At 37.2% G+C, this 13345-nt stretch overlaps 1 protein-coding gene across 3 annotated transcripts in view; it reads left to right on the top strand.

Moving 5' to 3' along the window:
- The window catches only part of RBL1 (RB transcriptional corepressor like 1), a 70926-nt gene that overhangs the window by 1529 nt on the left and 56052 nt on the right, over positions 1-13345 (top strand). For 2 of the 3 annotated variants that reach the window (XM_024743134.1, XM_024743135.1), the window contains exons 2-6: positions 2600-2733; positions 11572-11772; positions 12020-12084; positions 12184-12312; positions 12424-12584. In XM_024743134.1, the coding sequence (XP_024598902.1) occupies positions 2600-2733; positions 11572-11772; positions 12020-12084; positions 12184-12312; positions 12424-12584 (690 nt within the window). Of the gene's footprint in view, positions 1-1017; positions 1113-2599; positions 2734-11571; positions 11773-12019; positions 12085-12183; positions 12313-12423; positions 12585-13345 lie in introns of those variants that run through there. The other variant, XM_024743136.1, reaches the window with a different exon arrangement.

The following is a 13345-nucleotide window of genomic DNA, read 5'->3' as shown; positions in this document are numbered from 1 at the left end:
CCCCGTTACACAGATGGGAAAGCTGAGCCCCGAAGAGGTTAAGCGCAAGGTCCCACCGTTAGAGGTGGAGCCGGAGTTAGGAGTCTGAGCCGTAATCTCTCCACCCTTCCGCCTCGAGGTGTGGGTTGCTCTTTCGGCAGTATTGCCACTGTACAGCAGTTTGATCAGAGCCAGCGTGCACACAATGCTTATCTCTCGGCCACAGCTTCCTCCTCTCTCAGATGGGGATCATTAGATTATCCTGATGCTAAGCACCGTGTCTGTCTCTAAACAAAATAAATGTAGGCTATCATTAAATTTTCCCCAACCGTTCTTGCATTAAGTCCTCACAACAGCCCTATGAACATGGCAGGGCAGCAAGTATTAAACCTGTTTTCCAGGCAATATTATCAAGGCCCAGAGGATTGTCTTGCCCAGGGTCGTTCTGCTAATTGTCATAGGAACCCAGACAAGCATAAGCCCAGTATAGAGGTAGAATTGTGATGGAATGTATTTGCAATTACTCTAGTAGCCTTATGGTCAAAGGTTTTCGTGATCCAAGAGGGCTGGACTCACCCAGAGTGCTCTGCTGACTCATCACCTGGTGAAATAATCGGTGGGCTCTAAGGCATAGAGTTGGAAATTTGGAGTTGAATGTGTGTGCGTGTGTGTGAGAGAGAGAAGAAGAGAGACTCCTGTATGTCTCCAGGGTAGGACTGGATAGACTGGATGAAGGACAGTGATGTGCATCTCTGGGTGACACGACTGGAAAGCTGAGGAAAGAATAAGAAGCTAAGGGAGATTATAAATTATGGTCTCTAGATTGGAAACAAACTTTTTAGAAGTCTGAGAAAGCATTTCTGACATCGAGTCCTCATTTGGTCTGTCACTGAAAAGCACTGCTGAGTGCAGACGGAGGTCAAGGTATTAACCTGGGCACATCTTTCAGATTCTTGAATATGCCAAGCTTGTTCCTACTTGTGTGCTTTCTCCATGCCAATCCCTCTGCCTGGAAGCTTTTCCCTCACTCCCGACTGCAGCGAAAGTTGAAGAGCTGAATCTCCAGTTAGGCCGAGTTCATCAGGATATCTTAAATGTTTGACCAAAGTCACAGCTGTGTGAATTAAGATTTTGTGAGTGTTTATTCTATCTAGAGTGTTTTATTTTCCTCTTCTTTTATGCTTTGTTTTTGGTGGAGGGCATTTTCATATATCTGCTGCTTCCTAAGAACCCCTCTGCCCAGCCCCTATCCCCTCTAGTCTACCTGACTAGCTCCTGCTTACCCACTCCTGTACATTCTGGTGATTTTTCACCACTTAGCACTTTTGTTTCCCTCTGTGAACCCTTCCCTGACCTCCAGTCAAAATCAGTAACTACACTATATTCTCCCATAACACTTTCTCTTCAATTCTTTTTAAAACATATATCTCACCAATTATAGATAATAGCATAATATCTGTTCCTCTTAGCTCTACACTTGGAGTACCCTGATGTTAGAAACTGTTTTTGTATTTCTAAGGCCTAGCGTAAAGGAACTAAATTAAATACTATAGGTGCTTTTTTTTTAAGGAAAAAAATCAAAGCAGTAATTTTGGTTCTTAAATTTTCTCTGTATTAATAGTGTTTTCATCTAGTAGCCTGTATCCAAAAGCTGTAGAGTACTTGGATGCTATACCCAAACAATTCGTTAATCAAGGCTTCTAAAAGTATTCAACCTTAAGCTTACCTGCCTCCTTTAACGCCTTGAGCAAATGAGACTTTTCACTATAGTACTTCAGGGTAGGAACACTAGGTCTTAGCTTTATTAGTGGCTACCCATCTCTACCCACCCCTTTTGGATTATTGCAAGAAATCTTTATCAATCATTTTATTCTTTTAGAGTCTGATCTTAAAGAGGATCTGCACAACAGTATTGTGTTGTGCTATGAGATTTGAGTCTAGTTCTTAATTTTATGTAAAACTCACCAGTGAAGTCATAAAGTGAATCTAGCTTGGATATCTCAAGCCTAAAGCAGAGAATTAAGTGTTGAATTCCCAAATGACACCTTTTTTGTAGCATTGTAAATTGAAGTGTCTGCTAAGATAGAGAGCCATACTTACTATTTTAAAGATTAGGGTAAATAATTCCCCAAATTTTTACCTCACAAAACTGACAGTCTCCTTTGTGTTGTGATGGGTATTAATTTTTATATGTGTAATTCTCTTGCCATCTTCTACTCTGTTCTTTCCTTTCTCTGCCAAACTGGTTAAAAAAGAAACCTAAAACTAAAATGGTAGGAACTTCAGCATCATTAAGGCCATGACTGGTGTTATAATATTGAGAAAGCTAATGCTGAGAAATTGAAAACTCTTCAATAATATTAGATTTGGGGTATAGGTGAGAGATCTATCTTTAGATTAATACGGACTTAGCATGTTACACAGGACTAAGAGTAAGGAGTTTTATACCCATTACTGCAACCAACTAAGTTTTGTGACCTTGGGCAAATATCTTCATTTCTCTGGCCTGTTAATACAGGATGGAAATTAGACCAGGTAATTCTAAGATCTCTTTTGATTCTAGAATTCAAGCGTTTTAACATAGTGTATCCATTTTGCTGTTTTATCTTTTGCCTGCCAGGGAGAAGTTATACACTGGTTGGCATGTTCATTATATGTTGCTTGCCGCAAAAGCATTATTCCCACAGTTGGAAAGGGTATCATGGAAGGAAATTGTGTTTCACTTACCAGAATACTACGTTCAGCTAAATTAAGGTAAAGCACTTTGATTTTTCAAACATTATTTTATAAGTCCTAAATTTAATTTTAGGATTTAATTTCTCTTTATTTTAAATCATTTAGCTTCATCCCATTCGAAGTTTGTTATCCTATAGGTATCTTTTCCCAATTCTCACATTCTTTCTCTGCCTTTCTTCCTTAAATTCTAACTTAAACCAGAGGCCTCTAAATCTTTTTAGATTTAGAGGTTCTAAATCTTTTTTCTCTGTAACAGTTTCATTAATGTTTTAAATTTGAGAATAATTTCAAGCTTTCAGAAAAGTTGCAGAAATAAGAAAACGACAAAGAACATCCATGTACCCTTGACCTAGACTCACCTTTTATTGATATTTTACTCCATTTGCTTTATCATTTGATCTTTTTCTGTTAAATAGTATTTTTTTCCTCAGCTATTTCAATTTAAGTGGTGTCCATTGTAGCCCTTTACCCCTAAATACTTCAGTGTGTATTTCCTTAAATAACTACAGTACAGTTATCAACTTCAACAAAGTTAACATTGATACAGTAATTTTATATAATCTAGCATCTGTATTCTAGTTTTATTGGTTGATCCAGTAACATTTTTGATAGCATTTTCTTCCTTCAAGATCCAATCTTAAAAAAAAAATAATCCAATCTAGGATCAGGTATTGCATTCACTTGCCATGTCTCTTTAGTCTCCTTTAAACAAGAACATTTCCACAGCCTTTGTCTTTTTTTTTTTTTTTCTTTTTTTTTTGTGGTATGCGGGCCCCTCACTGTTGTGGCCTCGCCCGTTGCGGAACACAGGGTCCGGACGCGCAGGCCCAACGGCCATGGCTCACGGGCCCAGCCACTCTGAGGCATGTGGGATCTTCCCGGACTGGGGCACGATCCCGTGTCCCCTGCATTGGCAGGCGGACTCTCAGCCACTGCGCCACCAGGGAAGCCCAGCCTTTGTCTTTTATGACATTGACTTTTTTTTTTTTTTTTGCTGTATGCGGGCCTCTCACTGCTGTGGCCTCTCCCGTTGCGGAGCACAGGCTGTGGACGTGCAGGCTCAGCCGCTCCGCGACATGTGGGATCCTCCTGGACCGGGGCACGAACCCGTGTCCCCTGCATCAGCAGGCAGACTCCCAACCACTGCGCCACCAGGGAAGCCCCGACATTGACATTTTTGAAGGGTATAGTTCACAATCACTCTGCCGCCCTTTTTAATAGATTGTTCCTCGTTTTGTTTCATGTTTCCTTATGATTAGGTGCAGGTTTTACATTCCTAGATGGAAAACTACATAAGTGATTTTGTGTCCTCAGTATATCACATCTAGAGGCACATGGTATCCTTCTGCCTCTCATTGGTGATGTTAATTTTGATCACCTGCTAACGATGTTCTCTTGTTTCTCTACTGTATGGTTGATATTTTTTCCCTTGCAAATACTAAGCAATTGATGGGTCTTAGCTATAGCTTTTACTTGCTCTGGTATCAACTGTATGGAACTATTTGCCTGAATACCAAACAACAGAAATGGAGTGATTCAGATTTGGATAGTTGCTAATGTTCGTAATGACTATTTGAGGTCATTGTCTATTTGCTATCCTGGGTTTCCAGGACAGAGGAGAAAGTGTAAAGCCCTATCCAGCAAGGGTTAAGTTTCAGTTCATGCTAAATTAAAAAAGAAAAACAATCCTCAGAACAATTTTGGTTCCTATAAATGGAAAAAGAATTAAGTCAAGACAATTTTTAAAACTTTAGTAAATATAATTTTTGTCATTCATGATAAAAACAAAATGAAAATATAACTAAGATAAAAGGAGTTAAGGTAATTTTTTTAAATTGAGCAAAACCTTGTCCATTGTCATATGGTCTTTTTCTATTGATGGTTCTCATCACTGACCATATTAAATTTTTAAATCTTTGTAATAATAAGTTGTTGCAGAAACTGAACAGTACAAGCTCATGATAAAAATTTCAAATAATGAAAAGAGTTCTGGAGGTAGATAGTAGTAATGGTTAATGCCACTGACCTGTACACTTAAAAATGGTTAAAATGGTAAATTTTACATTGTATATACTTTTACCACAATAAAAGAAAAACGGTTTAAAAATTTTCAAATAATACAGAAGGGTTGAAAATAGAAAGATGTCTCTTTCTTTTTCCATCCCCCAGAATTTACCACTATTAGCAATTTACTGTTATTAAATTTTTAAGCAGGAAAAAAATCTGTTTTTCAGTTTTTTGCGTTTTATTTTTAAGCATAAATGAAATCATTGCTAAATGTATTTTTCTGTTGCTTTTCTTACTTTATATTCTGGAAATCCTTCTATATAACTATGTATAGCTCTACCTCATTAATTTTTTTTTAGTGACTGTGGGATATTTTAAGTTATAAGGATGTTTTATATACTTAGCCAGCCCCCTTATTGATGAGCATTTAGATTATATCCAGTCCCATGTGATTACAGACAAGTGAACATTATTGTAAGTGTGTATTTCAGATAAATTCCTAAAAGTGTAGTGATGAGTCAAAAGATACTTTTTAAAATGTGGATTGGTTTTAAAAAATTTTTTTAAGTGTCACATTCCTAATTGCTAAAAGAGCTGTTGACCAACATCAATATGTTCATTCAGGCAAATAAAAAAGAATTTCAAGTGATGATTATTATTTACATTGATTTATAATAATTTGGGCTATTTTCAAAATTTCAACTTTAAATGTAATTTTAAATGACTATGTAGATCTTTATAGATATGGGAAAATATCCATTAAATATTGTTAATAAATTATACTGCAAAATACTGTTTAAGTATAGATTTATACATAAACATGTAAAACTAGCAGATTTTTATTGAATATTTACCTGTGTGACAGACAATATGTGCTAATAGTTTGCATATCTTTATTAATTTAATCCTCACAGTAATTGTATTAAATAAATCTCATTTTAAAGATGAGGAAACCAAGTCACCAAGAGATTAAATTACTTCCCAGAGGTTATATACCTAAGAAAGTGGCGAGCCTCCCAAGTCATGCTGTATTACATATGTGTCTATATACAAATATACATTAGTATGTCTCCTTTTGAACTGTATCTATATTCAGCTTCAGTCTACAAAACAAAAAAATTTAACCAAAGCAACTTCCAACTTAAAAAGAAAGTTTCATGTAAAAATTTGTTCTGCTATTAAGGGTATTAAAAAATTGTATCTATTTTATAATTTGAATTTTTTTATTATGAATTAAATTAAAATGAATTAAAAATTCATTTTAATAAAGCAGTTAGTTGTCTATATCTTATTGTTTTAAGTATTGAGAACTAATTTTTTATAAGTTTTTCAGTAACTTAAATCAAGACAACTTTCATTCATTCATTATTTTCATAGTATAATAGAACCTGAATGAAAAATGATTTTTCATAATTTTAATTGGAACATTGATGATACTAATTTTTACAGAGTAATTTTCTTTTTTATCTTTTGAGTGCCGTTAAAATTAGGTAGTGTGCCACTATTGGAATGTATGTTCCATATTACCATCCCTACTCTATACTTTGCTTTTGGCGGCAGGGTTGGGGGGAATTGTATGTGTATGTGATAAAATATGCATTACATAAAATTTACCATTTTAACCAATTTTAATTGTACAGTTCATTGTCATTAAATACATTAACATTGTTGTTAAACCCTCACCACCATCCATCTCCAGAGCTTTTTCATCTTCCCAAACTTAAACTCCATACCAGTTAAACAATAACTTCCCTCTTCCTCCTCCTAGCACTCGACAACCACCATTCTACTTTCTGTCTCTCCGAATTTGACTGTTCTAGGTACCTCACATAAGTGGAATCGTACAGTATTTGTCTTTTTGTAACTGGCTTATTTCACTTAGCCTAATGTCTTCAAATAACAGCATAATATCTCCAAGGAAGGACACAACAAATGAATACTTAGCATAATGTCTTCAAAGAAATGGCTGATTCAGAAGCTGGGGCAGACCTATTTTTCTAACGAACCTGGAACAACTTATGCCAGAAAGTAAGGAAGTGCTCAAAAAATGTTGGGGACATATCCAGGGGGCATAGGAGCTAGTTTGAAAAGGCTCCCATTTGTAATCATACCTGGGATAACTTGAGCATCAGAATGAATAGGGACAGTAATGGATTATAGCTCACTGAATAAAATCTATACTGATGATAAATAGGGGAGAAGGGAAATATCTTCCTTATATTAGAATGCCAACTAAATATTTGCATAATTGTAGAGTATCTCCCTACAAGTCACTTATCAATTACAAAGGGAAAAATAGTAACTTTGAAGTGGAAAACCTGGCAGATACCACCTAAATCAAGTGCAGAGTTATTATCAATGATGGGACAAATGGTTATGACCCACTGAGAAGGATATAACATCACTTATGTAGTACTCTGTCAAAAATACATAGCCTAAATCTAATAATGAGGGAAGCATGTAGGGACATACTACAAAATAACTGACCTATCCTCTTCCAAAATATTGGTGTCACAAGAGACAGTCTAAAGAACTGATGTAGACCAAAGGAAACTAAAAGGAAATAACACATAAATGCAGTTCATGCTACTAGATCACAACCTAGATTGGGAAATTTAAGATTGCTATCAAGAACATTCTTGAGACAATTGGTGAATTATAAATTTGAATATGAACTAATAGTATTTTATCAATATAAAATTTTCTGATTTTGATAATTGCACTTAATCATGTAAGACCTCTTTCTCAGGAAATAGAAACTATATTTTTGAGTAAATACATTTTCTCTTTATGAAAATAGAGTATTTATGAGTAAAGGGGCATGATATCTACACCTTACTCTCAAATGCTTCAGAAAAAAATTATATGTATGTTATATTGGGGTTCACCAGAGGAACAAAACCAATAGAATGTGTTAATATGTGTGTGTGTGTGTGTGTATACACACACACACACACACATATATGGAGAGAGAGAGAGCGAGCGCACATGCAAAATAGCATGTACACACACATGCACAGGCTGGGAAGAGGAGAGGGAGAGGGATTTTAAGGAATTGGCTCACATGGTTGTGGAGACTTGGAGAGTCTAAAATATGGGGTAGCCCAGCAGGCTGGCAACCCAGGAAAGAGTTGCAATTTGAATCCAAAGGCAGTCTGCTGGCAGAATTCCTTCTTACTTGGAAGGAGGTCAGTCTTTTTCTGTTAAGACCTTCAGACTGATTAGATGAGGCCCCCCTACATTATGGAGAGTAATCTGCTTTACTCAGAATCCACCAATCCAAATGTTTATTTCATTCCAAAAAATACCTTAATGGAAACATTGGCATAATGTTTGACTGAATATCTGGGCGCCCATACACACCTCCTTATGCCATACTTAATCTGCAAATAAAAGCCATAACAAGATCATACATTAGCCTAAAATGAGATAAGTATACTTTGTACAACCCAAAATGCCCTAACCCTTTGCCCAAAAGAGGAGGCAAAATACTTGGGTGATGTTTACTCTTCTTGATATCCTATAACTTAAATACTCGGAAGTAAAGTTAACAATACTGTGGTATAAAGTCAGTACGTGCTATGTTACGTAACAAGTGGGTAAGAGAGGAAGGAATACAAAGATTTAATATACACACACAAACATTTGTAGCAAAATAAGAAATACTCATTACAATTAGAGTCCTCGTTTCATAGCTGGTCACGTGGTTGTAGTTGGTATTAATAACCTTCTTCCACTGCCCAGTCCATATTTCCTTTGCCTTCAGCAAGCACCTCAGCTGGTCGTGGTGTTTTTTACCTGGTGAGGTGACCGGAAACCTTCGTTCCTGAAGAGTCTGGGCTATTAGTAGTCCTGCCTGTTGGGTTGTTGTAGTTTTCCATTGACTTTAATCACAGGGCATGGTAATAGTAAGAGCTACCCTAAGGGATTCCTGTATTCTATTCTTCTTTACCTCCATTCTGGAGTAGCAATCCAATTTCTCCTTGGTCATCAGGATCAGTGACTCCAGCCAGCATAGTAACTCCCTTCTTTGCCTGTTGCTTTAGAGGCATGAGGAGCCCAAAGTGATTGGATGGCAATCTTAACTTCTAGTTCAATGGATATTGTTGTATCTCTTGGTGGAAGCATTACTTTCTTTGGAGCTAAGACCTCTAGGCCAACAGAGTATAATGTGACAGAGACAGGAAGCAAAAATTTTGCTGGTGGGTCAGTAGGGGTAATTGTGAGTGGTGCCACTCTCCCCCCACCTCTTGATTCCTGGACCTGTGAATCCTGGCTATGGAAGAAACAACACTATACCGTTTGCTGATTCAGAGCATATACAGCCTCCTAAAGAACCTTGCTCTGCTGCTGGCTGATTGGGCACTCAGCAGTGACTGTAGGCAGATTGGCTTTGGTCCAGATAGGCAGTGGAAATCCATAAGCCTGTATATAACTTTTCTAAAAAATTTTAATCTCATCCAAAAAACATCTTCACAGAAACATCCAGAATAATGTTTGACCAACTATCTGGGCACCGTGGCTCAGTCCAATTGACACCTAAAATTAACCATCACATGTGGATACATATACAGATGATGATTCAACTTAAGATTTGTGACTTGATGGTGTGATACTGTCTCATGATGCTGGGTAGCAGCAGTGAGCCATAGCTCCCAGTCAGCCATGCAGTCAGGATGGTAAACAACCAATACACTTACAACCATTCTGTACCCATACAACCATTCTGTTTTTTCCTTTTAATAGAGTATTCATTAAACTACATGAGATAGTCAACATTTTTTTTATCAAATAGGCTTTGTGTTAGATGATTTTACCCAACTGTAGGCTAATGGAAGTGTTCTGAGCATGTTTAAGGTGGGCTAGGCTAAGCTATGATGTTCGGTAGGTTAGGTATATGAAATGCATTTTCAGCTTATAATATTTTCAGCTTACAGTGGGTTTATCGGGATGTAACCCCATGATAAATCAAGGAACACTTGTATACACATATATACACAGAGAGAGAGAGAGATGGATGACAAAGCAAATACACAAAATGTTAATTATCGGTGAATAAAGGAGTTCTTGTATACTATTCTCGCAACTTTTTTGTAAGTTTGATGCTAATTCAAAATAAAAAGATTAAGGGTTAAAAGGGAATGTTTAAATACATTTATGGTACATTCATATAGTGGAATAAAATGCAGCTCTTAAAATTATGGAAGGAGTATTACATGAACTGATATAAAAAGATCTCCAGGGCTTCTCTGGTAGCACAGTGGTTGAGAGTCCGCCTGCCGATGCAGGGGACACGGGTTCATGCCCCGGTCCGGAAAAATCCCACATGCCGCGGAGTGAGAGTCCGCCTGAGCCATGGCCGCTGAGCCTGTGCATCCGGAGCCTGTGCTCCGCAATGGGGGAGGCCACAACAGTGAGAGGCCCGCATACCGCAAAAAAAAAAAAAAAAAAGATCTCCAAAATAAGTTACAGGAAAAAAATGAAGTGCAGAATATTGTAGGTAGTATGGTATCGTATGAGTGGGAAAAAAGTTTAAGTAGGTATATGTTTATAAATGCCTTAAAAAGCTCTGCAAGGACAAATAACTAGTAACAATGTAATTAGTCACTAAGGCAAAGTTGATTGCTTTAGTGGAAAAAAACTGGGAGGGCGGTGGTAGTGGACATCATATATCCTTTAGTACCTTTTAAATTTTGTAATTATGCATATTACCCATTAAAAAAAGAAAACCAAAAAGGAGAATTCTCACACACAGGGTATCATGATATATATATATTTTTTGGCTGTGTTGGGTCTTCATTGCTGTGCGCAGGCTTTCTCTAGTTGCAGCGAGTGTGAGCTACTCTTCGTTGTGGTGCGCGGGCTTCTCATTGCGGTGGCTTCTCTTGATGCTGTGCACGGGCTCTAGGCATGCGGGCTTCAGTAGTTGTGGCTCGCGGGCTCCACAGCGCAGGCTCAGTAGTTGTGGTGCACAGGCTTAGTTGCTCTGCGGCATGTGCGATCTTCCCGGACCAGGGATCGAACCCGTGTCCACGGAATTGGCAGGCAGATTCTTATCCACTGTGCCACCAGGGAAGCCCTGATAAAGATCTTTTAAAAAAACTCAGATTTTTAGATTTCAATCAGCATGTCTGGAGTTTGAACACCTATGGACAACTAGCTAATGATTTCTTCCACCACCTTTTTTAAGAAAAAAATTACAAGTATCATTCTGTATATAGCGCTAGACACTTAAATGAGCTTTAACACTACAAAATTTCAGTCTAAGACCATACTAACATGAGGACATAAAAAAAATGTACTCATAGTTAAATAAGCCAGAAAGGTAGAGCTATTATCCATTAAGTGATTTTCTGGGTATGTACTACCTTCTTAGTTTATATTTGGAGGTAGAACCACACGTTGGAACACAAACATTTGAATTTTATTCCTGCCCTGTAACAGTCTGGTGCTTTGTGATCAAATTCCAGAATCCAGTATTGGGAGATTCTGTCTTTCCTCAAACTAGTTTTGTGAACTCATCAGTCTGTTGCCTAACATTCACTTTGTAATTTATATGCAGAGTATTGTCTAGGTGCTACAGGGAATAAAAGTAGTAGATAGGTACTCCCTGCATTGTAGAAGGTATTTTATATATTGACTACTAATTCAAAATCTACATTCCCACAGTGATTCTGGGAACCAAAGTAATTTCATAGCACTTGGAGTGAGATTTTTGTTTTCTCTCTCTCTTTTTTTTTTTAAATAAAATCAGGCATTTTATAAAGATTTTTAGGCATAAGTAGAGTGTCTTCTTTTCCTTCCATTATATGGACTCATTTTAAAGTTGCTTTTTTTCTGTTTTTTTAGTTTAATACAGTTTTTTAGTAAAATGAAGAAGTGGATGGACATGTCAAACTTGCCACAAGAATTTCGTGAACGTATAGAAAGGCTAGAAAGAAATTTTGAGGTGTCTACTGTAATTTTCAAAAAATTTGAGCCAATTTTTTTAGATATATTTCAAAATCCATATGAAGAGCCACCAAAGTTACCACGAAGCAGGAAGCAGAGGTGAGACACTTAATCCTCATATAATTGACATAAAAATTATGATACAAACTTATTAAGGGAATTTGCATTTTTAAAAGTCTACTTTTTAATTCCATTTAATAAAACATAGTTGTCTGTCCTTTATGAATGAGATTTTATATGTAATTTGACTTTACTATTTGTTATATTTGCTGTTTCAATTTAAGTGACAAATGTGGAATGATATTTAGTAAGTCAGATAAAAAGTACATTTTTCCCCCCTTTTTAGGAGGATTCCTTGCAGTGTTAAGGAGCTCTTTAATTTCTGTTGGACACTCTTTGTTTATACTAAGGGTAAGGTGACACTTTCAGGTGTTTTACATTTCTACTGTGGGAACTTGGTGCTATTTGACCTGAAAGGTTTCTGGGTTTTATGTCTCTTTTCTTCTAAAGGTAATTTTCGTATGATTGGAGATGATTTAGTAAACTCTTATCATTTACTTCTGTGCTGCTTGGATCTGATTTTTGCCAATGCCATTATGTGCCCAAATAGACGAGACTTGCTAAATCCGTCATTTAAAGGTAAGACCTTATGTATTTTTGAAAACTGATTATCAATTTTTAGAAAAAGAGTTTCAAAAATTGACCATATTCTCTTTTCCCTCCATTGCTCTTTATACCCTGTCAAACTAGGTTTACCATCTGATTTCCATACTGCTGACTTTAGGGCTTCTGAAGAACCTCCCTGCATCATTCCTGTACTGTGTGAACTACATGACGGACTTCTGGTAGAAGCCAAAGGAATAAAGGAGCACTACTTTAAGCCATATATTTCAAAGCTCTTTGACAGGAAGGTACTATACTTACAATTAAATGACTCAAATTTTGGGGGGTCAGCAGCAGTAGCCTCAAGGGGAAAAGCAATATTTTAAGCAAGTTCTTAACATTATAGGACTCAGGGTCAAGATTCCCAGGTTTGTCTCTGATGTGATGTGGAGTTGTTCTGTGATTTTCTGTGATGTGCAAAACTGAGCTGTTGAAGAATGTGACCATCTGTATGTACTGTCAAGTAAATGCACTGTCAGAGGCAACTATAGGAGGTTCTGATAGAGAATTATAAAGAACAGAACATCAGGGCTTCCCTGGTGGCGCAGTGGTTGAGAGTCCTCCTGCCGATGCCGGGGGCATGGGTTCGTGCCCCTGTCCGGGAAGATCCCACATGCCGCAGAGCGGCTGGGCCCGTGGGCCATGGCCGCTGAGCCTGAGCGTCCGGAGCCTATGCTCCGCAACGGGAGAGGCCACAACAGTGAGAGGCCCTCGTACCAAAAAAAAAAAAAAAAAAAAAAAGAACAGAACATCAGAGTAAGCCTGATAAAGAATTATGAAAAGCAGGAGGTCAGAGTAAGTTAGTTTATTGCAACAATTTGAATAACTGGCTGACTGTTTATTAAAAGTAGGATGATGTATCAATATAACAACTGTAGCTTTAACTCAATATGAGTAGAACAGAAAATCCCTTACAGTTGTGGGCTACCTACATGCATTCTGGATTTTTTTCTCAATAATTTACCTCGCTCTTTCTAAAAAGTTGGCTTTTTCCTTTTTTTTTTTTTTG

The sequence above is a fragment of the Neophocaena asiaeorientalis genome, unplaced genomic scaffold (genome assembly GCF_003031525.2).
Source record: "Neophocaena asiaeorientalis asiaeorientalis breed wild unplaced genomic scaffold, Neophocaena_asiaeorientalis_V1.1 scaffold82, whole genome shotgun sequence".
NCBI classification, from domain to species: domain Eukaryota; kingdom Metazoa; phylum Chordata; class Mammalia; order Artiodactyla; family Phocoenidae; genus Neophocaena; species Neophocaena asiaeorientalis.
This window is presented reverse-complemented; position numbering and strand designations above follow the sequence as displayed.